This window comes from Chanodichthys erythropterus, chromosome 12 (assembly GCF_024489055.1).
Source record: "Chanodichthys erythropterus isolate Z2021 chromosome 12, ASM2448905v1, whole genome shotgun sequence".
NCBI classification, from domain to species: domain Eukaryota; kingdom Metazoa; phylum Chordata; class Actinopteri; order Cypriniformes; family Xenocyprididae; genus Chanodichthys; species Chanodichthys erythropterus.
The window spans coordinates 56,701,576-56,727,909 of NC_090232.1; the positions used below are offsets into that span (position 1 = coordinate 56,701,576).

General features: G+C 38.3%; 1 protein-coding gene across 1 annotated transcript in view; it reads right to left on the reverse strand.

Annotated features, from left to right (window-relative positions):
* dnajb14 (DnaJ heat shock protein family (Hsp40) member B14) overlaps positions 1–26,334 on the reverse strand; it is a 272,202-nt gene that overhangs the window by 128,844 nt on the left and 117,024 nt on the right. The window contains exon 2 of the mRNA XM_067403583.1: positions 4,539–4,716. Coding sequence (XP_067259684.1) covers positions 4,539–4,716 — 178 coding nt within the window. The remainder of the gene's footprint in view (positions 1–4,538; positions 4,717–26,334) is intronic.

Below are 26,334 nucleotides of genomic sequence, written 5' to 3' on the forward strand. Positions count from 1 at the left end.
TTTTGAGATTCAAGATGGAGTCCTTAAGCATAGTTTAAACTTTGACCGGAGTCACGAGTGACCGGGTCAGGATGGATTGATCAAACAAGGGAGGTATTGATAGGACAGATTCGTCTTTAAATCCATTGATGGGTGTTTTCCTGTTCTGTCCGATAATACAAGAGGGTTTTGTGAGAGAATCAATAGATTTAATGTGATCAGACCCACGTGATAGGTTCTGATTAGTTTATTGCTGATGAGCAAAGAAGTCCTTTAGACAGAGTCCTTTGTTAAAAGAAGTCACGTCATCACTTCTGTAAAAGCTAGGTTTTTCCTGTCAGGAAATGGATCTTTTGGACCAAATGAAGCTTTGTTCAATCATGCCTCTGGCTGATAAAGCCATTTGGTAACGTCTGTCGAACGGGTCCCTACATGAAGATGCGGATGAGTCCATCTCCACTGCTAAAATAGTTGAAAAACTGAACGCCAAACTAACTGAGTACGAGGATCGGAAAAGGCGAGTGAATCTACGCATTTATGGGTTCCCGGAACGCGTTGAGGATAAAGATGCCATATCGTTTCTGAGAGTCACTCTCCCTGAAATTCTTCATACTGATTTTCAAGGGGGCTTGGATTTGGAGCGCGCTCATCGGTCACTACTACCAGCTAAACCCGGAGCCCCTCCAAGGCCTTTTATTGTGCGGTTTTTGAGGTTTCAACAGAAGGAGCGAGTGAGACAACTTGCTAGAGAAATTGGGGATGTCCGTTGGCAGAATCATAAGATTAGCTTCTATCAAGACTTCTCCAAGGCATCGCAGGAGCGACGACACTCCTTTCTGGAATGTAAACGATTGCTTCACGCTGCGAAGATCCCGTTTGATCCCGGAGTAACAATCTATATGCTTCAACTCGAAACAAAGAGCGTGCAGCCAGATTGGAAGCTTTAGAATTAAAATATGCAACCCTTGATGCTTCCCTGCAACATCATTTTAACGATTATACAGCCTTACAGAAGGAACTGATTAAAAAGGAGATAAACTCTCTTCTGAGGCGCCGTTCAGAATTCCTCATGCACAAAACAAGACAAACTTACTATTTTAACTCTTCAAAACCCAGTCGTTTACTTGCAATGAAACTCCGGATGGAGTTTTCTATGGTCAGTACTGGAGTTTATGGGGATCGGTCTGCCATTTATTAAAATTATTAAGGTGCTGTATAAAAATCCAACAGCTGTAGTACTGACTAGCAAAATCCGTTCTTCTCCCTTTGCTGTCTCGAGAGGGTAAAGACAAGGCTGCCCTCTTAGCCCTTTGTTATTCGCACTTTCTCTTGAACCACTGGCGCAAGCCATCCGCGACTCACCTACAATCTCTCCAATTTCTGTTAAGGGTACAAAGCATCATATCTCGCTGTATGCTGATGATGTTTTACTGTATATAAACAACCCAGCGCAATGTATTCCACATGTTTTGTAAACCTTTGATCTTTATGGTAAGATCTCTGGTTTCAAAATAAACTGGCAGAAATCAGCCTTGCTACCTCTAAATCAGGCAATGTGTAATGCTCCCATTCATGCATCTATTCCAGTCACTAAAAACTTTACTTATCTGGGGATAGAAATCTCTTCCTCTATACAGACAATTATCAAAAATAATTTTTGAAAAAACTCAAGGTTGTGGCAGATCTGGACAGGTGGTCTAACCTGCCAAATTCGCTTCGTGGTAGGGTAGCCATAATTAAAATGAATATTCTCCCCAGAGTCAATTTTATCAGCTCAATGCTCCCTCTTCCTCCGCCCCCTAAATACTGCACATTACAATCAGCAATAACTAAATTTCTGTGGCATGGTAAACGACCTCGCATCAAGCTCACCACTTTGCAACGAGAAAGGCAGGCTGGTGGTCTGTCTCTCCCAAATTTTAAGCTCTATGAGTGGGCCTTTATTCTTAGACCTCTCCTATCCTGGTTACAGTCTGATGCTCAAGTGTCTTGGCGAACTTTGGAGGAACAGATAATAGCTCCATACTCTTTTACTAACATTCTGCAATCTAAGATCTCACCCAATCACTGCCGTATGAGATTTGGACCCATGATTTCATATTTGTTATGGGTATGGAGGAGGGTGGAAAAATTTACTGGTTGTTCTTCTATTTGGGATCCATATTCTCCAATATTTAATAATGAGCGATTATTGATTGGCGGTCATCCTATTCGATTTCCTGATTGGGAAAAAAAGAATGTTCATACACTTGGTGATATTTATGGGAAGGAGGGGTTACTCAGTTTTCAGAACATATGTATTAAGCATGGTATACCACGCACCTCCTTTTTCTTTTATTTTCAACTGAGATCGACCTTAAAAAGCAATGGTGCCCCTTTACAGGCCCCTCTCACAACACATCCACTTCGTAAATTGTTTCACTCTGCTGGGAGTACAAAGGGCTTTGTGTCGACACTTTATGGGTTCTTGCTGTGGTATGCTTATAGACCTCTGGCGTTGGACACTGTGTGGAGGAAAGATGTTCCAGATTTGGAGCCATCATTTGATTGGGAAAAAGTATGGATCAATATAGGTTTGTCATCCAGAAACCCAGATCACCAGCAAATACATTATAATTATGAACATAGGGTATATTTAACTCCCAGGAAGCTTCATTTAATTAAGGTTATCGACAATCTTATGTGTACTTTCTGTTCCTCCAAAGCGATTGGTAGTTACTTTCACATGTTTTGGGAATGTACCCCAGTGGCTGACTTCTGGAAGATGATTGCCTTTAACCTCTCTAGGTTGTTTAAGATTATATTGCCCTGTACGCCTGCTACACTCATTTTGAATGATTTGTCAAGGTTGGGTTTGACACTGAATAAGAGAAGAGCTTTGCTGGCTGGACTAACGGCTGCAAAAAAACTAATTGCCACACGCTGGAAACCTCCACATTTACTCTCTCTTCGAGCTTGGGTTTTAACGTATTTGGATATCGTTTACTTGGAGTTGTCGATAGCTAGAGTCCACGGTGCAAAAGAATCAGCGCTGGAAGCTTGGCTTTCACTGCTGACTATCCTCCGTGGGTTTTAGATGTAATTTGTAACTGAGATTTGGAGATCTGGATCCAGAGGGTGGGTGGGTATTACATAGAGTGTTTTTTTTTTTTTTTTTTTTTTTTATTTAATTGTTTTATATATATATATATATATATATATATATATATATATATATATATATATATATATATTGTTAATCATACGCATTATTATTTATGCTATATTATATATGCAAATGTATACGTAGATGTGTATATGTATCTGTATGTATGTGTATACACTGTTATTTATTTATTCATTTATTTTTATTTTTTTATTTTTTTTGCCGTGTATATACCTTCATGTATTGTTCTCTTTAAAATGTATAAAAATAAAAAAAAGATTTGATCACAAAAAAAGTTAACAATATCACCAATCTTTCAGATAAATCAGCTGACCACTTTACATAAATTCTAAATGAATGAAAAGCCCCTGTTGAGTGTTGAGTGTTCTCATACTGCCAAGGTAAAAGACCTTGACTGGTGCCCTGAACTAAGGAAAATGGGGAAAGTGATCATCTGATGTACTCATAACCACAACTTAACACTCTGAGGTCTGAGGGTATTGTCGGCAATACCACTGCATTTTTTTTTCTTACCAGTGTGGAAGAGACTCAAAATACTCCGTTAATGTTGCACATACAATTAAGAGTTATACACCATTTTAATCTGTGGAATATCTTCTTTTATTTGTGTACACTCAGAGTAAAAACAAAATGTTGTGCTTTTTGTAAAATAAAGAAAACTAACATGATGCATGATCTCTCGTCTCCCTCTGAAGGAAGTCCAATCTGATAGTTCTCAGAAAATGAACTGTAACTTAGTGAATACTAATCACAAAAAAATTAGACTTATGTCTAAAAAAACTTTGAAATGTCAGGTTTTAAATCATGTAAGTCAAATCGAAAACAAATATTCTGTTTATGTAATCCGTATGAAAAGAGAGCCGTGTCAGAAGTCTGTGATTCAGCTCATTACCCGCTAATGCCTTGTACCTCTGACGGTGTTAACCATGCTGTCACATGGATGGGAACGTGTATGGAAATTATATGCAGAAGAGGTTATGCATAGTAAAACTAGGCGTCATAAGCTCCATATATGGTGATTTCGGGGAGGAGATGCACGTACGCACAATCTTCTGCTGAATGGGATTTATAAAGGGAATTGTGCGCAGATTCTGGCGTATGCATGGTTTTTTAAATCTGAATTTTTTTGTGCATATGCAGAATCTAGCTTTTGCGCGTACGTAAACTTTTAGTAGGGATCCTATGCACAGTTTTATAAATGAGACCCCTGATCATGTACTATCTTTTGCCTGACTGTGCAAAATTCCACTAGTCTTTAAGCATGTTAGAAGTCCCAAAAGCACCTAAATCATAATTAAGATAAATAAATTAATAAATAATCCTTAAAAATACAATAGGAACCACGACACCTTAAGTGCTTGGGCCCTAATAATATATACACAAGATCACTTACCTTTGTACCCCTTCAGCTTGCTCCTTGGTAAATCCTTTTGTTAAATCTGCTGCTGAATCCTGTTTCTGTGCCTCATATTGGGTTTGGGATCCAGGGTCTGTTCCATTTGATGACTTCCTGCAGTATGCAGTGCTGTTCCCTGGCGTGGTACCATTCCTCAGCAAGGCTTCCAACAACACTGCCAACAAAACATAACTAGCTAAATGCAAATATCAGATTTGACCGGGAAATTAAAATTGAATAAGCTAAACGGTTATTTAAAATGAATCTACAGGGTCAATTAAACCTTTTTTGAGGTATAATTACTAATGTCTTAGACTTATTACAATAGATTTAGAGCTAACAGTCCTCTTTCATGTTGTTGTCCATTACACAAGACAGAGCAAAAAAAAAAAAAAAAAACAGAACATGAGAATCTTGACACATTTGTCAAAGATAATCTCCTTTTATATAATCTTATAATGCAGCGATGGCGTAAAAAGATGACAAAAATGCATCACACAAAAATGCATATGAACAGACCAACAAATCAGCATATTATAATTTTACAGGTAATGGTGTGTTGTTTTTTTTTTTTTTTTTACCATTTGTCATTATACAATTAAATACCTTTTGTTTTATAGATATTTTCTGTAATTTAATTTCCACAATTAATTTAAATAAAATTGCTTGTATTTAGGGCCCAAGCACTGATGGTGTGAGGACCCTATTGTAATTGCTCGGCCAATTCTTCTTCTCCGAAATGAATCACATTTAGCTCTAATAGTCTCAGCTCTAATAGTCTTAGAGCTGAAACATGACAAACCAGGGCCCAGATCAGGACGCAGACAAACTGGCTAAACCGACCGTCTGCTAGCCGCCTCACGTCACAGAACTCAGATAATTCACAGCACATAGAAACACTTTCACCTAGATATTATCACATAGAGACTGTGTCTGTACCTCGAACTAGTAAATACAAAAAACTTCCAAAACCTTTTAAGGGTAAAAATTTAATTGATGTTCAAAAAATGAAAATCACAGATAAATCAGATAAACAAATGATAAAGCTTGGGTTACTGAATATTAGATCTATTTCTTCAAAAGCACTTATTGTAAATGAAATTATCACAGACAATAAACTAGACTTGCTGTGTTTGACAGAAACCTGGCTAAAACCAGACGATTACATTACTTTAAATGAATCTAGTCCTCAAGGTTATGATTATCGACACAATCCTCGACAGAAAGGCAAAGGGGGAGGTGTTGCTGTAATTTATAGTAATATATTCAGAATCATTCAAAAGAATTTCAAATATAATTCCTTTGAAGTGATGGTGCTTTATGTAACATTATGTAAGTTGACATTTGTGCTGGCTACTGTATACAGGCCACCAGGGCACCATACTGACTTTATCAAAGAATTTGCTGAGTTTCTATCAGAGTTAGTACTGGCTGCGGATAAAGTCCTTGTTGTTGGTGATTTTAATATCCATGTAGATAATAATAAAGACGCATTTGGATTGGCATTTGCAGATATTTTAAACTCTATTGGAGTTAAACAACACGTGTCAGGACCCACTCATTGTCGTAATCATACCCTAGATCTAATACTGTCGCATGGAATAGATATTGATGCTGTTGAAATTCTACAGCAGAGCGATGATATATCAGATCATTATTTAGTCTCGTGTATAATACAATTAGCCAAGGCTACAAAACCACCACCCAGCCATAAATATTGTAGAAAAATCACGTCTGCCACTAAAGATTGCTTTATAAATAATCTCCCCGAGCAGTTTCATCGCCTTAGTATACCTGACAACATAGAAGAACTCGATGCTGCAACAGAAACTATTGGCTCTCTCTTTTCCAGCACATTAGATGCGGTCGCTCCTTTACGTCTAAAGAAGATTAAGGAAACTAATCCAACGCCGTGGTATGATGAGCACACTCGGGCTCTAAAACGAGCTGTTAGAAAAGCTGAACGTAGTTGGAAGAAAACAAAACTAGAAGTTTTTCGCCTTTCGTGGAAAGAAAAAATGATTGAGTACAGAACAGCCATAAGAAATGCTAGATCTACTTATTTTTCAAATCTCTTAATAGAAAACAAACATAATCCTAGGTATTTATTTGACACAGTGGCTAAATTAACTAGAAACAGAGATTCAACTGCTGACGTTTCCATAGAGCACAGCAGTAATGACTTTATGAACTTCTTTACTTGCAAGATTGATAATATTAGAGAGAAAATTATAAACATGCAACCGTCTACAGTTTCTCTTCAGACAGTGCACTGTAGTGTCCCTGAGGTAAAACTAGAATCATTCGCCGCTATAGAAGAGGAAGAATTATCTAAACTTATCAAATCATCAAAATCAACGACATGTATGTTAGACCCAATGCCGACTAAACTACTGAAAGAAATGCTTCCAGAGGTCGTAGGTCCACTTCTTGATATAATTAATTCATCTTTAACACTAGGACACGTGCCAAAAACCTTTAAGCAGGCTATTATCAAACCTCTTATTAAAAAACCTCAACTAGATCCGAGAGATATAGTAAATTACAGGCCAATCTCGAATCTACCTTTTCTGTCAAAGATACTAGAAAAGGCAGTTTCAACACAACTGTGTTCCTTTTTAGAAAGAAATGGAATCTGTGAGGATTTCCAGTCAGGATTTAGACCATACCATAGTACTGAGACTGCTCTCGTTAGAGTTACAAACGATCTACTCCTATCATCCGATCGTGGCTGTATTTCTCTATTAGTGTTATTAGATCTCAGTGCTGCTTTTGACACTATCGATCATAACATTCTTTTAAAAAGACTTGAAAACTATATTGGCATTAGTGGAATTGCTTTGGCATGGTTCAAATCATACTTATCTGACCATTATCAGTCTGTGGTAGTTAATGAAGAGATGTCGTATCGATCACAGGTTAAATATGGGGTACCACAAGGCTCAGTATTAGGACCGTTGCTTTTCACTCTGTACATGCTGCCCTTAGGAGAGATAATTAGGAAGCATGGTGTTAGTTTTCACTGCTACGCTGACGATACTCAGCTCTATATTTCCTCGCGCCCTGACGAAACCTACAAATTCACAAAACTAACAGAATGCATAGCTGACATTAAAAACTGGATGACAAGAAATTTCTTATTATTAAATTCAGAAAAAACTGATTTCCTAATCTTTGGACCAAAAACTTCCTCACGAAAAAACCTTGAATACTCTCTAACACTTGACGGGTGCTCCATTAAACCTTCGTCCTCAGTTAGGAACCTGGGTGTGCTCTTTGATACCAATCTTTCATTTGAAAGTCATGTTTCTAGTATCTGTAAAACCACCTTCTTCCATCTAAAAAATATATCTAAATTACGACATATGCTCTCAATGACAAATGCGGAACAGTTGGTTCATGCATTCATGACCTCAAGACTAGATTATTGTAACGCTCTACTGGGTGGTTGTTCTGCTCGGCTTTTAAACAAACTACAGTTGGTTCAAAATGCGGCAGCTAGAGTTCTTACTAGAACCAGAAAGTATGACCATATTAGCCCAGTTCTGTCAACATTACATTGGCTCCCTATTAAACATCGTATAGATTTTAAAATCTTGCTACTTACTTATAAAGCTCTAAATGGTTTAGCTCCCCAGTACCTAAGTGAGCTCTTAATGCATTATAGTCCTTCACGTTTATTGCGATCTCAGAATTTAGGCCAGTTGATAATACCCAGAATATCAAAATCAACTGAAGGCGGCAGATCATTTTCCTATTTAGCACCTAAACTCTGGAACAATCTTCCTAGCATTGTTCGGGAAGCAGACACACTCTGTCAGTTTAAATCTAGACTAAAAACACATCTCTTTGCTCTTGCATACACATAACACATTATCAATACATTAACATTTTTCAAATCCGTTAAAGGATTGTTACGCTGCAATAATTAGGTCGGCCGGAACCGAGAACATTTCCTATAACACTAGATATACCTGTACATCAGAACAAGAATGGCATCTAGGCTAATATCTGTCTCTCTGCTTATCCTGAGGTTTGCCGGGTGCTGGATCCAGGCCGTATCCAGGTCAGATGGAGAACCTGCGTCTGGACCTGACTACAACGTAGCCCAGGATCCCCGTATCCGCTTACATATATTTATATATAATCGATTTTTAATCTCTATAATAAAAATGTACAATTCAGATTTTGATCTCCATATACATTTACATATATATATCTTCCAAGGGGTTTTTTCCCTCCTAGGACTTTTTTCCCAGTGCTAGCACGCTGGGTTTTTCTCCTAGGGGGTTTTTTCCACCCCTGGAAGTCAGCCGACATTGGCTTAATGTAGCACCATCTTGTATATGTTACATATTACCACGCTTGTTTGTACAGTTTTAACCACTTCCCTTTTTTTCTGTGCTTCTAATATGTAAAGCTGCTTTGAAACAATTACCAATTGTAAAAGCGCTATATAAATAAATTTGACTTGACTTGACTTGACATTTTTGAGGACCTAAACATGCTCAAAAACTCATGAAACTTTGCACACGTGACAGAAATGGTGAAAAATTACATCTGATATGGGTTTCAGAATTAGTTGTGGCAAAATGGCTCAACAGCGCCACCTACAAAATTTCAATCAACCGCCCTTTGTGCTACATTTCACGTTCAAGTATGAAATTCGGTAGATAGATGTAACAGTCCAAAAACTACAAAAAAGCCTCTGAAAATTTTGGCAGTTTTTGCCATTTTCAGACATTGTACTTTTTAACAAACTCCTCCTATAACTTTAATCAGATCAACATCACATTTGGTCAGTCTAATCTAAAAGCCTTTGCGAAGTAAAATTACAAAGATCCAGAGTTTCTGCTGAAGGGCATGTCTGTGGCGGCGATATGCAAAGTTTGATTTTTCACTATGAAACAGGAAGTTGTTGTAACTTGGGCATACAATGTCTGATCTGCCCCAAACTTCACATGTTTTATTAGAGTCCTGGCCTGAAGACATCTACATGGCAATATTCAGTTACAATCATAGCGCCACCTCTGAGCAACAGGAAATCACATGTTTTACACCGTGATCAACTTCTCATAGAGATTTAACCAGAAGCACATCATATAAGGTCAGTCTAATCTTAAGGCCTTTGCGATGTTAAATTGCAAAGATCTTGAGTTTTCGTTACGAAAATTACGAAGATCCAGAGTTTCTGCTGAAGGGCATGTCCATGGCGACTGACAAAGTCTGATGTTTCACCATGAAAGGGAAATCACATTTCTGAGGGCCTAAACATGCTCGAAAACTCATGAAACTTTTGCACACACGTCAGAAGTGGTGAAAATTTACGTCTGATATGGGTTTCAGAATTAGATGTGGCAAAATGGCTCGATAATGCCACTCTACAAAATTTCAATGAAATGCCCCTGATGCTACGTTTTACATAAAAGTATGAAATTCAGTACACACATCTAACAGTCCCATACCTACAAAAAAGTCTCTTGGAGCAAAATCTGAAAACTGACAAGAAGTTGGATATTTTGAATTACCTTTGGAAAATTTGTGCAATTTTTGCCATTTCCAGACGTTGTACTTTAACAAACTCCTTCTAGAGCTTTAATCAGATCAAGGTCATATTTGGACAGTCTACTGTAATCTAAAGGACTTTGTTATGTTAAATCGCGAAGATCTAGAGTTTTTGATGAAGCACGTGTCTGTGGCGTCCTGACAAAATTTGATGTTTCACCATGAAACAGGAAGTTGTTATAACTCGGGCATACAATGTCCGATCTGGCCCAAACTTCTCATGTTTGATGAGAGTCCAGGCCTCAAGACATCTATATGCCAATATTCAGTTAGTCATAACGCCACCTGCTGGCAACAGGAAATGGCGTGCTTTGCACTGTAATTCACTCCTCGAAACACATTTCAATATGCCACGAAGTACCAAACATACTAGAAACACGTTAAATCATTCAACACTTGGCTGAGTGCTAATGTATGCGAATATGCCACGAACGAAACAGGAAGTTGTTGTAACTCAGGCATACAATGTCTGATCTGCTCCAAACTTCACGTTTGATAATAGTCCTGAGTTAAGACATCTACATGGAAATATGTAGTTACAGGGTTTCTACATGTTTCACCAGATCTAATTTAATATTTTTTAATATATATATATATATATATATATATATATATATATATATATATATATATATAGTAATCATGTCATTGTTGTATTTGCATTCTGCCAAGTGTCAGCCCTTTACATTTGTTTGCTTCTCTGCTGCTACCCTTTTGCTCACATAATATATTTTAATACAGCCAAATTCCCAATAAAATTGTTTCATCTATATATTTTTTTTTTTTTCTGTTTTGTTGTCAGACAATATGAAATGGTAACTGGAATGCAGCCCATTAAGATTACATACAGCGCTCAACATTAAGCCTTTTCATGTGGACACGGCTAAATCGGTTACTTGTACGAGTAACAGTTGCTTGTACGGAAAAAGAATAGTATTTTTTTGTGGTGTAAATATAAATTTGCTCAGAAGCAATATCCTTTCAGAATATTGCAGCTTTTACATATGTGAATCTGCATATTTTTGATTGATTACAACGGCATTAAATAATGTTATGGGATTGTTTTAAATATTTTTTGAAAATACAAACATGAAATGTTGGGGGAGGAGAGGAATTACTTTTAAAAATGAAACCAAACCACCAGTAGGTGGCGGCAAGTAACCGTCTTATTGAGTGGGTCATTGATTCATTCATTCAAACGATTCATTCCAATGGCTGATTCATTCAATATGCTGAACCATTCAGTAGTGAAAACAAGGCTGAGTGTTGCGCTTTGGTACTGCTGTGATCTTTGTTTGAAACAATTTTCGCTGATAAACTTGAACAAAAACAGTCAATGTTCCTTCTAAAATGTAAGTGGCTTAATATTAACTACTTGTTAATTGAACTGTTGTGTGAAATCAGTGCCACATTTTTAATCGTGATGGTAGCCTATTTAGGAAAACACCATTCTTGGTCGTGTGGTTTTGCTTACCAGTATCAAGTTATAAAAACTCCACATTTTGAATTTTTACCTCAGTATGTTTTACTGAGTTTCTTTTTGTGTGCGCTTCACTCATGTTTCCATTTCTCCTCGAGATGGTGTGTGAGCCTCAACAGCGCAACCTTGTTATCACCAGTAGCCTACATTATACAGCCTATTATTATCCACTATCGATTGCCACTAAATGTAATAAAATCAGTCACACTCGTGTTTTGGTGATTCCCAAGTTGCTGTTTTTGTTTGTTTGTTTGTTTGTTTGTTTTTTTTTGTGGTATTGACGTTTTAATCAGGTCCTTGTCCGGTCGGGAAAGTAAAGTTTGAGCCCTGACATGTTCAACCAGCACTAAAATCCTGATTTATAATCGAGACGCTGTCTGACAAAATCACCATACACATAAGATAAAGACATTTGCTGTGATTTTGGCTATATGTACATGTAAAATGATCACTCTTAGAAGCAATAGTATCTATTCTATTTGTTCTCTGAGAGGTGTGCCTGCGACAGGAAAGCAAAATCTTGCACTTGTGTGGTAGTACCAGGGGGTCTCCGAAGCTAGATCAGGTTAAAGGGTAATGAAACCTGTAAAAATGGGCGTGTAAAGCTCTGGAAAAGTGGGAGTGTAGAGGGGGAGAAGAGGGGAGAGAACAACCAATGAAGCACAGACATAGAGCATGTGCTTCAAATAAAAAACAAATAAAATAGATACTATTGCTTCTAACCGGAGTGATCGTTTTACGTACATATAAGATAAAGACATTTGCTGTGATTTTGGCTATGTGTATGGTGATTTTGTCAGACAGCGTCTCGATTATAAATCAGGATTTTAGTGCTGGTTTAACATGTCAGGGCTCATTACACAGAATAATGAATATTAATATATGAGCATGGAGAAAATGACAACAAACTCCCAAGCACAAGGGAGAAATGCGAAAGAATATTTAATAGGGCTAATAATAGGCTACTTTGATTACATTTACGAGCACTGCAGTCTCAAAATCAGTCTTTTGTCTATTAGAATAATTGTGTCGTCGCATTCAGATAGGCTACACCACTGTATCAGTGTCCAATTTGCACATATAATTCATTTGAAGCACCCTTGATGAAATATGTGTGCATAACTACACCGTGCTGGTTAGTGTTTGGTGCAGGAGAATGTGTGAAAAAAAACATTTAAACACGGATTCTTTATTCTGTATGAGCTATGTGCCACGTGGCTATTGTTGTTAAACACAACGCGAAGCTCCGCTCTGAAACCGATCATATGCGCGCTCTGTCCGCGCTCTATCCGCGTCGTATTTTTAATGTGTTCGTATTCAAACTCCAGTTCTGACCGCATCGCGAGCAAAATACAAAAAACACACATGCTTACTGTGCTGAGGGAAACACAGCCTACGGCTCGCGTGTTTGAACGCAGCTAGAGCAGGCAGAGGTGAATGAAGAGCACTTTTGTGACATTTGAATTCTCTGCTATAATGCGATCTCACGCAAACATATTTTCCATTTGTGCTGGTAGATCACAGCAAAACAATCCACATGCACCCAACCTCTGCTCTGGTCATGTCCCAGGAAAACACATTGTGTTGTGGCACTGAGGAAATGGACACCAACGATATGTCTCTGAATGACAACATAGAGACAGAGCCGAGAAAAGTGATACTTCCTCATGCATAATACCGCAATTATAATTTTATGCATACTACAGCGCAGTGATTGGATTAACTGAGCTTTATATCATGAATATATGTCGAGAAACGCTCGAAACGGTCTACGTCAGCATATGACCATGCCAATACTTGTGCTAAAAGTACACGATTATGAAAGATTTTTTGACGTTGCTCCGACTCAGCTTTTCAAACCGGAAGACAGTTATTTTTGCATTTTTCAGAGTGACTTCTATTTTTCACTTATGAATAATGTTAATGAGTACCTTTAGTGTTTTCATTGATGTGCAGCCTATACATATATGTTTACATCTCAAAAAAAGTGTTTTGGGGTTTCATGACCCTTTAACAAGTCGCTATATTCGTCACAACGTGCTTTCTTAGAAAAAAGTCGCAAAAAGGGTCTGAAAAGTCGCTAAATTGGCAACACTGATGTAGCCTTCTGTCTACAGGTCCCATTGCTCCGCTGTCCAAACCAGCGTTACGTCAATTTTGCACCGGCCGGAGGCAATTACCAAACTGGTTCCGTGTGTGTATCACACCAATGTATATATTTTGCGACAGCAAATAAAAGTTATTAATTATCTAGGCTTTATTCAAAATAAACTGGTAGAATTATTTTTCTTTATTTTTCTTTTTTTTAATGCCATTTAAGGCCCTGATTTTTTACAAAATCAATTTAATGACTTTTAATGCTTTTTTATGCCCCACGGATACCCTGGTTTTAGCTTGGTCTTTCACACCTCTGAGTAGGAATGGGCATTTTTCCAAAATATTGTATTCGAATATTTGGACTCGTAAAAAAAGAATATTCAAATATCTGTTTATTTAAATGTGTTTAAACGAGAAAGACGTTATTGTTTTATATTCATCAATATTTTGTAACCATTTCTGAACAAGCTTACAATTAAGGCAATATACACAACAAGCTTACATTATATTTTAAGGTTTTCTTTTAGTTCAAAGCATTAAACAATATGTGTAAAATGAAAATATTAAGAACAAAAGCATTTAATCTCAAGCAGTGCGAGTGGGAAAAATACTAATAAAGCAGACAGCACCAGTTATTGTACAAAATGTACATAATACACTCGAGTCAGTATATGGTTATCGTGTTTATACTGTTTCACATGTTCATGTTGAGAAAAAACAATAATCTCCACATGCTCGGGTGAGAAAACAAGCTGTGCTGACAGACGTTGCAGAGACACAAAGATAAATATAGCTGCAAGCAGCAATTACGGGGCCAAGCACAAAAACGGCACAAGAAGCCAGCCAACATGGCTGTGAGCATCAGACCAACTGCAACAGGGAGCAATTAAAGACCTATTAAGATCATTTTAGGCAAAACAGCTGATAAATGATAAAAAAATTATTTACTGTTTCATCACTTTCGACCAATAGGTGGCGCTGTGACCAAATTAATGTGGTATGGTCAGAGTGAGGTGACAATGACACTTGCAAAGTTTGGTGTCAATATGTCAAAGCATTGCAGAGACACAGCTTCAAGAGTAATTTTTGCGTCATGCCTCAAATTCCTTGCTCCGGTATACGAAAACGGTTTGACATATTGACTTGAAATCCATAACTTTTTGTTGGCATGGTCTGGAGATGACACGGTTCAATATTGGTGAAAATCGGAGCAACGGTCTAGGAGGAGTTCGAAAAAGTAGGTTTTTAAAAAAAATAATATGGCGGACAGGACGTTTAGCTGACTATGGCAAATTTGATATCTATGTTCTCAGCATAACCCAAAGAATCTACAGAGACAAGTTTCATTACAATTGGTTAATATGGACAAAAGTTATTAGCATTTTTGTAAATTTTGTTATAACTTTTGACCACAAGGTGGCGCTGGTCCGAAACTTCTCAGGCTCCTTCAAGGCATTGTCCTGATGACCCATACCGAGTTTCGTAACGATACGCTAATGCGTTAGTAAAATACAGCATTTTAGCACAAAATTCAAAATGGACGACGGACAAAATGGTTGAAATGGGAAAATTGGATATCATTCGACTCGGCATGACTCCCTGAATCCAACGAGGCCAAAGTTATGATTTTTGGACAAACTCATCTGAAGTTATAAGCAAAAAAAAAACAAATTCTCTTATCTCCACACCAGTAGGTGGCACTGCGATGAAACGCTGCATGATGCCTCATTTCATGATTTTGATGAGATGTACCAAGTTTGGTCTAAATATGATAAAGCATTGCGGAGATACAGGTTCAAGAGTTTGTTTTGCATCATGCCTCAAATTCATTGCTCTGGTATACGAAAACGGTTTGACGTATCGACTTGAAATCCATAACTTTTTGTCGGCATGGTCTGAAGATGACATGGTTCAATTTTGGTGAAAATCGGAGCAACGGTCTAGGAGGAGTTCGAAAAAGTAGGTTTTTAAAGAAAAACAATATGGCGGACAGGAAGTTTAGCTGACTATAGCAAATTTGATATCCGTGTTCTCGGCATGACCCAAGGAATCTACTGAGACCAGTTTCATTACAATCGGTAAATATATTCAAACGTTATTAACATTTTTGTAAATTTCATAATAACTTTTGACCACAAGGTGGCACTGGTCCGAAACTTCTCAGGCTCCTTCAGGGCATTGTTCTGATGACCCATACCGAGTTTCGTAACGATACTTGAATGCGTTCATAAAATACAGCACTTTAGCACAATATTCAAAATGGCTGACGGCCAAAATTGCCAATATGGGAAAATTGGATATCATTCGACTCGGCTTGTTTCCCCGAATCCAACGAGACCAAATTTATGATTATTGGATAAAACCATCAGAAGTTATAAGCAAAAATGACCAAATCTCCGCACCAGTAGGTGGCGCTGCGCCGGAACACTGCATGATGCCTCTGGTCATGCTTGTGATGACATGTACCAAGTTTGGTCTGAATACGATAAAGCGTTGCGGAGATACAGCTTTATGTCCATTTTCGCAAGCACTATGCACAATTCGTTCGCTTGTTTTACGAAAACGGTTTGAGGAATTGACATGAATTACATAACTTGTCGTCAGCATGGTCTGAAGATGATTTGATTCAATTTTCGTGAAAATCGGAGTAACGGCCTAGGAGGAGTTCGAAAAAGTACGTTTTTCAGAAAATTCAAAATGGCGGAAAAATTTTCATGACGGAAAATGACGTCATATGGTACAGTCGATTCGGCTTGAGCCAAGGAATCAGGGGGAAGAATTTTGTTTCTAGCCCTTAAGGTTCAAAAGTTATTAACATAAACATAAGTGCAACTTTGGACAGCTGGTGGCGCTAAAGGGATTGAGTTAGAGACTCCAAATTTGCTATGGACAAAGGGCAGACTGTCCTCTAACTGTGTGCCAAATTTCATAACTTTCCCGCAAGCGGTTGTATGGGCTGCCATAGACTTCAAGAGTGGAAGAAGAAGAAGAAGAAGAAGAAGAAGAAGAAGAAGAAGAAGAAGAAGAAGAAGAAGAAGCGTACGGAACGCCAACAATAACAATAGGTGCCTAAAAAAAAAAAAAAACGCCAACAATAACAATAGGTGCCTCCGCACCTTCGGTGCTTGGCCCCTAAATATAGCTGCAAGCAGCAATTACGGAGCCAAGCACAAAAGCGGCACAACAAGCCAGCCAATATGGCCGTAAGCATCAGACCAACTGCAACAGTGAGCAATTAAAGACCTATTAGGATCATTTTAGTCAGAAGAGCTGAAAAATCACATATACAGTCAATAATAAAGATTTACTGGTTTATCACTTTCCACCAATAGGTGACGCTGTGACCAAATTCATGTGATATAGTCAGAGTGAGTTGACAATGACAATCGAAAAGCTTGGTGTCAATATGTCAAAGCATTGCAGAGATACAGCTTCAAGAGTGTGTTTTACATCATGCCTCAAATTCGTTGCTCCGGTATACGAAAAAGGTTTGACTTTTCAATGTGAAATCCGTAACTTCTTGTCGGCATGGTCTGAAGATGATACGGTTCGATTTTGGTGAAAATCGGAGCAACGGTCTAGGAGGAGTTTGAAAAAGTAGGTTTTTAAAGTAAAACAATATGGGGGACAGGAAGCTCATCCGACTATGGCAAATTTGATACCTGAATGGTATCAAATTCAAATTCAAAATGGCAAATTCAAAATGGCCGACGGCCAAAATGGCCGAAGTGGGAAAATTGGATATCATTCGACTCGGCATGATTCCCCGAATCCAACGAGACCAAACCCATCAGAAGTTATAAGCAAAAATAGCCATTTTTCATATCTCCGCACCAGTAGGTGGCGCTGCGCCGAAACACTGCATCTTGCTTCAAGTCATGCTTGTCATGACATGTACCAAGTTTGGTCTGAATATGTCAAAGCACTGAAGAGATACAGCTACAAGAGTGTGTTTTACAACATGCCTCAAATTCATTGCTCCGGTATACGAAAACGGTTTGACATATCGACTTGAAATCCATAACTTTTTGTCGGCATGGTCTGAAGATGCCACGGTTCAATTTTGGTGAAAATCGGAGCAACGGTCTAGGAGGAGTTCGAAAAAGTAGGTTTTTAAACAAAAACAATATGGCGGACAGGACGTTTAGCTGACTATGGCAAATTTGATATCTATGTTCTCACCAGCACCCATGGAATCTACTGAGACCAGTTTCATTACAATCAGTAAATATAGTCAGAAGTTATTAGCTTTTTTGTAAATTTTGTTATAACGTTTGACCACAAGGTGGCGCTGGTCTGAAACTTCGCAGGCTCCTTCAGGACATAGTACTGATGACCCATACCAAGTTTCGTAACAATACACTAATGTGTTCGTAAAATACAGCATTTTTGCACAAAATTCAAAATGGCTGACTGCCAAAATGTCCGATATGGAAAAATTGGGTATCATTCGACTCGGCATCATGCCCCAAATCCAACGAAACCAAATTCATGATTTTTGTCCAAACCCATCAGAAGTTATAAGCAAAAATAACCATTTATCATATCTCCGCACCAGTAGGTGGCGCTGCGCCGAAACACTGCATGATGCCTCAGGTCATACTTGTGATGACAGGTACCAAGTTTGGTCTGAATATGTCAAAGCACTGAAGAGATACAGCTACAAGAGTGTGTTTTACAACATGCCTCAAATTCATTGCTCCGGTATACGAAAAGGGGTTTTAAAGAAAAACAATATGGTGGACAGGAAGTTCAGCCGACTATAGCAAATTTGATATCTATGTTCTCAACATGACCCAAGGAATCTACTGAGACCAGTTTCATTACAATTGGTGAATACAATCAAAAGTTATTAGCATTTTTGTAAATTTTGTTATAACTTTTGACCACAAGGTGGCGCTGTGCCGAAACTTCTCAGGCTCCTTCAGGGCATTGTGCTGATGACCCATACCAAGTTTTGGAAAGATACGTTAATGCGTTCGTAAAATACAGCATTTTAGCACAAAATTCAAAATGGACAACGGACAAAATGGTTGAAATGGGAAAATTGGATATCATTCGACTTGGCATGACTCCCTGAATCCAACGAGGCCAAAGTTATGATTTTTGGACAAACCCATCAGAAGTTATAAGCAAAAATACCCATTTTTCATATCTCCGCACCAGTAGGTGGCGCTGCGCCGAAACACTGCATGGTACCTCAGGTCATGCTTGTGATGACATGTACCAAGTTTGGTCTGAATACGATAAAGCGTTGCGGAGATACAGCCTTACTTCTGTTTTCGCAAGCACTACGTACAATTCGTTCGTTAGTTTTTCGAAAACGGTTTGAGGAATCAACTTGAATTCCATAACTTTTTGTCAGCATGGTCTGAAGATGATCTGATTCAATTTTCGGAAAATCGGAAAATCGGAGTAACGGCCTAGGAGGAGTTCGAAAAAGTAAGTTTTTCAGAAAATTCAAAATGGCGGAAAAATTTTCATGACGGAAAATGACGTCATATGGTGCAATCGATTCGGCTTGAGCCAAGGAATCTTGGAAAAGAATTTTGTTTCTAACCCTTATGGTTCAAAAGTTATTAACATAAACATAATTGCAACTTTGGACAGCTGGTGGCGCTAGAGGGATTGAGTTAGGGGTTCCAAATTTGCTATGGACATAGATCAGACTGTCCTCTAACTGTGTGCCAAATTTCATAACTTTCCCGCAAGCGGCTCTATGGGCTGTCATAGACTTCAAGAGCGGAAGAAGAAGAAGAAGAAGAAGAAGAATAAAGAAAAAAAAAGAACGCCAACAATAACAATAGGTGCCTCCGCACCTTCGGAGCTTGGCCCCTAATTAAAGCTGCAAGCAGCATTTTATCGGGGTTCAAGCATTTAAGGCAGTTTAAGGCAGGATTTGTCTTATTTAGCAAGCATGTACCACTGAAATCATATATGCTAAAACAAACACAGAAAGAAAAAGGTTTAAACAATAATACTTTATACATACGAAGCATGCTCTACACACATACACACACATAAACACAACAATTGTGATTTTCAGGTCACAATGTAATTGTAATGTCTTAAGCCGGGGACACACCTAACGATTGTAAGCCCGATTATGAATGTAATTTGATACTTACGACTGATGATGTCCAATCGCGCCGAGTCAGAGCCAGTTGCGTTCAGTCGGTGTTTACAGTTGGTGCTTAAAATCGTGCAGTGTGCTGCGTCTAACGATTCTAGTCTTAGAATTTTAGAAACAGTCATTGCCAGTCCTCCTCACAAAGATTCTTCTCAAATTTGATAATTCCCACTTCTGAAGTAGTGATTATGAGCAAATCGCATTCAAGTTTCGTTATTTTTTTTTTTTCAAGGAAAGTCATCTTTACAATAGCACTGAGAGCACGTGAAGGAAGCACAATATTTGCGACCGTCTCTGTTTCCTTGGAGACTGTGTCAGGCGATTGTAAACAAGCGGCAAAATGGCGTCAAAAACGTTTGAAACATAAAAACACATTGGACAACCGGTATGGAAGAAAAACTGGTTGAACTCTGGCAAGAGTACGAATACAACATATCTTCGAAGGAATACCATAATAGAAGCGATAAGAAAAGAAGCTGGGCTGCTATTGCGGAACGTGTCAGGTAATGTACAGGGCCGGATTATCCATAGACGGCATTGGGCGAGTGTCCTAGAGCACCAGCCAATATTATTTATCTAATACTGATACAAAATTAACAGTTGATACAATATATACAGAGAGAATATAAAGAGTCCTGCCCCTTTGATCGCAAAAGTGAAAGTGCCCTTTGAGGTCGCATTATGGTAGTATAAAGTTAACGTTACTTCTGTGGTAATTTATTGGTCTGTACAGCGCCGTTTCAAGTCGCACAAGCTTCATTGAGGATCGTTGCTTAACAACGGCCGACACCACCGGAGTGCAAGCCCTAAAAATAGATTTAAGCATATGAATTCCAAATATTCTACCTATTATTGAGATTTTGTTTACTCACCTCAAATTCTCTCTGTAGAGAACAAATCCATGTTGACTCTACAGCCAGGACCTCACACATATCCTGCGCGTTTTTCCTCTTTTTTAGTTATTTTCCGCACAAATATAGCTGCAGATGAGCGCCAGCTGTTTGTTTACATCCATTTTCAAGATCCCGCGCACAGTGTGTTGCTTAGCAGCGGTCTCAATCATAAACGTTTGTGTTCTTCTCCGACTGTCAACGATTAAAATCGGCTCCAGTCGAAGGAAACAATCGGTATGTGTGTTCAGTTCAGTCTTAGAATGTTTCAGCTAATCGTTAGGTGTGTCCCCGGCTTTACTGCAAAGACACAAGTCACATGAACAAATGAAGTGGTAAACCTTGAAAAAAATGTGATTCGTAATGTTATTATAAGGACTTATATAGTTTAAAGCAGGGGTGTCCAATCCTGTTCCTGCAGATCTACCTTCCTACAAAGTTCAGCTTTAGCCCAGCTCAACACAACACACCTGTCTGTAATTATGAAGTGCTCCTGAAGATCTTAATTAACTGATTCAGGTGTGTTTTATCAGGGTTGGAGCTAAAATGTGCAGGTAGGTAGATATCCAGGAACAGGATTGGGCACCCCTGGTTTAAAGGGATTTTAAATGACAAAACATTGAATTCTTGAAACCTTGAATTATATTAGTGGCCTTCTGCTGCCATCTGGTGGCACAAAATGACAGTGTCAGGCAATTCATTATAGAAATATATAGTTTTAAAGGTTTTTTGACAGTTATAGCGCCACCTATTGCCCGATCTCCACCATTTTTGGGGGATGTCCTCGGAGTGTATCCATACATACGTGTGCCAAATTTGGTGAAAATATCTCATTTCGTTTTGACGTTATAGACACTTATATATATGAGCGCATAAAAATTGAACCATGAAAGATTTTGATTGGATTTTTTTGCCACTTCCTATCAAAATTTTGACATTTGGGCTTTATCATATAGTAAACCAACTTAGGTTCCGTGTTTTCTACTGTGGTTTCGTGACGATCGGACAAACGGTTTCGAAGATATTCGCAAACGTTTTTTAAGCGCTAAATCACAACGTGGCACAAACCATTTTCCGAAACCTGGCAAGTCTGATATCGTTGAACTCGGCAAGGATTCAGGAGTCTAAAGATATATATCTTGTCAAAATAAGTCGATCACATCCAGAGTTATATACAATTTCATCCAAAAGCATTAAAAACACAAGTTTTTTAAAGTTTTCTAACAGTTATAGCGCCACCTATGGTCCGATCTCCATAAAAATTTGTGTGCTTCTGTATAGTTATACTTCGCATGCGTTCACCAATTTTCGTGAAGTTCTGAGTTTACGTTTAGGTTTTATAGGCTTTTGGGTATATTTAGCCACGCCCACTTTCTAAATGACCCCGTTATAACGACCCAAAGGGTAAAGTTCAACTTTTTTTTGATAATTATTGATCTGGAGTCCAGAGAATTGTCCTGCACTGGTTTTGTTCCGATTGTGCGAAAAACCTAGGACTAGTTCGCAAAAGTAGGTTTTTAAAATATTCATGAATAATTAATGAACGGTTTGATTGACAGCATTGGTTCTTGAGGCAAAGTTGTTCAGCATGAGGAGATCTATCAAATGATATGCATATTATGTGGATTTATGAAACACCATGTGTTTACAGAGTCGTAAAACTCGTTAGCGCCAACTAGTGGCCGATTTCTTTCAAAACTGGTACAGACGTCCATGACCACGATTCGATCATGCACACCGAGTTTCGTTCCGATCGGCCTCCGTTAACCTTGTCTAATAGGTGCTCAAATTTCATTGGCCGATGGCGGCCATGTTTTTTGAGATACACCAATGTCCTTAAAGACAATCATGCCCCCTTGGACCAAGACACTACACGCCAAATTTTAAGTCAATCGGACTAACGGTTGCATAGTTATAGCTGTTTTTATGTTTTTTTCAAGTTATAGCGCCACCTAGTGGCCAATCGACGCGATTTTTTTTATTTAACCAAAGTCTGAGCTTATACATATATGTACCAAGTTTAGTGAAGATATTCCATTCCGTTCAAGAGTTATCACTAAAAATAGCATTTGGCTAATGTTAGCATAGACGTTTTTGGCGTATTGTTTCGTGCAAAATTCGAAATTTCAAAATTCTTTTGATAATTATTGATATTCAGTGTCCAGAGAATATTTTTGCAGTGGATTGGTTCCGATCGGTTGAAAATCCTAGGACTAGTTCGCGAAAGTACGTTTTGACAAAATTCAGGTCAATTTTCATACCGGAAAAACGGTGAAATCGTAGAGATAAACGTTTTGTTCGTACTAACCCAAGCTTTGCAACGATGTACAGACACTTGAGTCTAGGTCAAGCGGTTTACGAGCTATAGCCAAAAATGTCTGAAAATATTGTTTTTTGCGCTGTAGCGCCACCTATTGGCCAATCGGGGTCATACTTTGATAGGTTCTCCCCAAATTGAGCACTACCATTTGGCCAAGTTTCAAGTCTCTAGGCCTTACGGTTTGGGCTGCACGATCAGTTTTACGGCAGAATAATAATAATAATTAAAGCTGCATGCAGCATTTTATCGGGGTTCAAGCATTTAAGGCAGTTTAAGGCAGGATTTGTCTTATTTAGCAAGCATGTACCACTGAAATCATATATGCTAAAACAAACACAGAAAGAAAAGGTTTAAACAGTAATACCTTATACATACGAAGCATGCTTTACACACATACACACACACACACACACACACATAAACAAAAAAATATAATTTTCAGGTCACAATGTAATTGTAATGTTGTCTTACTGCAAAGACATAAGTCACATGAACAAATGAAGTGGTAAACCTTGAAAAAAATGTGATTTGTAATGTTATTATAAGGATTTATATAGTTTAAAGTAGGGGTGCCCAATCCTGTTCCTGGAGATCTACCTTCCTACAATTCAGCTCTAGCCCAGCTCAACACACCTGTCTGTAATTATGAAGTGCTCCTGAAGATCTTAATTAACTGATTCAGGTGTGTTTTATCAGGGTTGGAGCTAAAATGTGCAGGTAGGTAGATGTCCAGGAACAGGATTGGGCACCCCTGGTTTAATGGGATTTTAAATGACAAAACATTGAATTCTTGAAACCTTGAATTATATTAGTGGCCTTCTGCTGCCATCTGGTGGCACAAAATGACAGTGTCAGGCAATTCATTATAGAAATATATAGTTTTAAAGGTTTTTTGACAGTTATAGCGCCACCTATTGCCCGATCTCCACCATTTTTGGGGGATGTCCTTGGAGTGTATCCATACATATGTGTGCCAAATTTGGTGAAAATATCTCATTTCGTTTTGACGTTATAGACACTTATATATATGAGCGCATAAAAATTGACCCATGAAAGACTTTGATTGGATTTTTTTGCCACTTCCTATCAAAATTTTGACATTTGGGCTTTAACGTATTGTAAACCAACTTAGGTTCCGTGTTTTCTACGGTGGTTTCGTGACGATCGGACAAACGGTTTCGAAGATATTCGCAAACGTTTTTTAAGCGCTAAATCACAACGTGGCACAAACCGTTTTCCGAAACCTGGCAAGTCTGATATCGTTGAACTCGGCAAGGATTCAGGAGTCTAAAGATATATCTCCCGTCGAAATAAGTCGATCACATCCAGAGTTATATACAATTTCATCCAAAAGCATTAAAAACACAAGTTTTTTAAAGTTTTCTAACAGTTATAGCGCCACCTATGGTCCGATCTCCATAAAAATTGGTGTGCTTCTGTATAGTTATACTTCGCATGCGTTCACCAATTTTCGTGACGTTCTGAGTTTACGTTTAGGTTTTATAGGCTTTTGGGTATATTTAGCCACGCCCACTTTCTAAATGACCCCGTTATAGCGACCCAAAGGGTAAAGTTCAACTTTTTTTTGATAATTATTGATCTAGAGAGTCCAGAGAATTGTCCTAGACTGGTCTGGTTCCGATTGGACCAAAAACCAGGGACTAGTTCGCAAAAGTAGGTTTTTAACATATTCATGAATATTTAATGAACGGTTTGATTGACAGCAATGGTTCTTGAGGCAAAGTTGTTCAGCATGAGCAGATCTATCAAATGATATGCATATTATGTGGATTTATGAAACACCATGTGTTTACAGAGTCGTAAACCTCGTTAGCGCCAACTTGTGGCCGATTTCTTTCAAAATTCGTACAGACCTCTAGGGCCATGAGTCGAACATGCCCATCGAGTTTCGTTCCGATCGGCCTCCGTTAACCTTGTCTAATAGTTGCTCAAACTTCATTGGCCGATGGCGGCCATGTTTTTTGAGATACACCAATGTCCTCATAGACATACATGGCACCTTGGACCAAGACACTGCATGCCAATTTTCAAGTCAATTGGACTAACGGTAGCGTAGTTATAGCTGTTTTTATGTTTTTTTCATATTATAGCGCCACCTAGTGGCCAATCGTCGCGATTTTTTTTATTTAACCAAAGTCTGAGCTTATACACATGTGTTCCAAGTTTGGTGAAGATATCTCATTTACTTCTCGAGTTATAGACATTTTAGTAAAAATAGCATTTGGCTAATGTTAGCATTAGACATGTTTTGGCGTAGCGACTCGTGCAAAATTCAAAATTTCAAAATTCTCTCGATAATTATTGATATTCAGTGTCCATAGAATATTTCTGCAGTGGATTGGTTCCGATCGGTTGAAAAACCTAGGACTAGTTTGCGAAAGTACGTTTGGGCTTCAGGTCAATTTTACGGAAAAACGGTGCGTCGTAGAGTTAAAAAAGGCGCAAAACAATTTTGTTCGTACTAAGGTCTCAAGCTTTCCAATGATATACAGACACTTGAGTCTGTGACACACGGTTTACGAGCTATAGCCAAAAATGTCTGAAAATTTTGTTTTTGCGCTGTAGCGCCACCTATTGGCCGATTTGGGTCAAGACTTTGTCAGGTTCTCCTCGATTTTTGCACTACAATCTGGCCAAATTTCAAGTCTCTAGGCCTTACGGTTTGGGCTGCACGATCAGTTTTACGGCAGAATAATAATAATAATTAAAGCTGCATGCAGCATTTTATCGGGGTTCAAGCATTTAAGGCAGTTTAAGGCAGGATTTGTCTTATTTAGCAAGCATGTACCACTGAAATCATATATGCTAAAACAAACACAGAAAGAAAAGGTTTAAACAGTAATACCTTATACATACGAAGCATGCTTTACACACATACACACACACACATAAACAAAAAAATATAATTTTCAGGTCACAATGTAATTGTAATGTTGTCTTACTGCAAAGACATAAGTCACATGAACAAATGAAGTGGTAAACCTTGAAAAAAATGTGATTTGTAATGTTATTATAAGGATTTATATAGTTTAAAGTAGGGGTGCCCAATCCTGTTCCTGGAGATCTACCTTCCTACAATTCAGCTCTAGCCCAGCTCAACACACCTGTCTGTAATTATGAAGTGCTCCTGAAGATCTTAATTAACTGATTCAGGTGTGTTTTATCAGGGTTGGAGCTAAAATGTGCAGGTAGGTAGATGTCCAGGAACAGGATTGGGCACCCCTGGTTTAAAGGGATTTTAAATGACAAAACATTGAATTCTTGAAACCTTGAATTATATTAGTGGCCTT